The sequence below is a fragment of the Triticum dicoccoides genome, chromosome 4B, assembly GCF_002162155.2.
Source record: "Triticum dicoccoides isolate Atlit2015 ecotype Zavitan chromosome 4B, WEW_v2.0, whole genome shotgun sequence".
NCBI lineage: Eukaryota > Viridiplantae > Streptophyta > Magnoliopsida > Poales > Poaceae > Triticum > Triticum dicoccoides.
The window spans coordinates 586,342,830-586,344,222 of NC_041387.1; the positions used below are offsets into that span (position 1 = coordinate 586,342,830).

Consider the following 1,393-nt stretch of genomic DNA (forward strand, 5'->3'; position numbering starts at 1 on the left):
CACTTGATCCCTCTCGGTACATCTTCTATGCTTTGTGAGTTGATCAACTTGATTCGCTCTTGACTTAGTCTTGATCAACCTTGAATCTTTCTAACTCTCTTCATTTGGATGATGTCTTGAAGGTAAACATGAATGATCACACAATCTTCTTCTTCAAGACACGCTTGCAATAAGCTCAATACTCACATGACCAATCTTTGGATAATTCCTTAATAGCACATTGGTCAACTCATAAACTCCTTGAAACCAACACATGGACTTCAAGAAAAATCTATGGACAAATCCTTCAAATATAACTCAAGACAACCATTAGTCCATAGAGATTGTCATCAATTACCAAAACCAAACATGGGGACACCGCATGTTCTTACAGGGGACCAACGATCTCGCCGGTGAAGATCGGTGGTAGGCCGGTCGCCTGCCTGGTCGCCGCTCGTGGCGGCTAGGTCAGGAAAAACCATCAAAGTTATATATCCACTAAACCGTGATTGGACTGCTAAACCGTGATTGGATTGGAGAGAGTACAAATAACATACGCCAAAGATTGTACGAAGAGTAATTCCGGGGGAGACGAGGGCGATATGGATGAACATACTCCCTCTTTCTCAGTTTACATGGCGTGCGCGTACCTCTAGTTCGTCAATTTGATCATCCTAATACAAAAAAATATACTAATATAAACTTCAGATGTTCAATTTTCAAACGATATAATTTTTGTGTTATATAGTTTATATTAGGATGATCAAATTGATAACCTAAGTATATGCGTAGGACTTGTAAACTGAAACGGAAACAGAGGGAGTATACGAAATCTCAGGTGACACATCTTGCGACACCGATCGACCCAGGGATCCTCGACGAGCGTGCCCCCGAACGTTCTGATGCGCTTTATTACCATTCACCGTCCACGTGCTGCGGCAAGGAGCCCGGCGCTCCACGGAGGACGAGATCCACGTGGGGCCCAGCGGCCTGGAAGTGCGGTACCGCCGTACCGCCATTATTATTCCACCAGTATAGTGATGACTAGGCCAGCGACCCCTTCCTTCTCCCCGCCCCCAACGGTCGGAAAGAAGAGAATCGGCCGCCCGCGAGCCAACGGCAGGTCAATAGCCAGCCAGCGTAACGGCTCACACACACCACCGCCCGCAGAAAAGCCAAATCCCCCACCGGAGAAGACACACAGGCGCAGAGCAGGAGCCAGCCCACCACAGCCAGAACGCATCCAGCCTCTCTCTCTCTCTCTCTCTCTCTCTCTCTCTCTCTCTCTCCCGCGGACCCTGAGACTCAGGAGCGCGGGCACGGGCGGGCGCGCGCCGGCGCGGAGGGGGGAGAGGATGGAGTCCATGGAGCCCATGGACATCGACTGGAACAGGGTGGTGTCGCGCTTCGTGCT

At 49.8% G+C, this 1,393-nt stretch overlaps 1 protein-coding gene across 1 annotated transcript in view; it reads left to right on the top strand.

Annotated features, from left to right (window-relative positions):
- The first annotated feature begins 1,084 nt into the window (after positions 1–1,084).
- Positions 1,085–1,393, top strand: part of LOC119291586 — a 4,569-nt gene continuing 4,260 nt past the window's right edge. Inside the window, exon 1 of the mRNA XM_037570368.1 lies at positions 1,085–1,376. Coding sequence (XP_037426265.1) covers positions 1,335–1,376 — 42 coding nt within the window. The 5' untranslated portion in view covers positions 1,085–1,334. The remainder of the gene's footprint in view (positions 1,377–1,393) is intronic.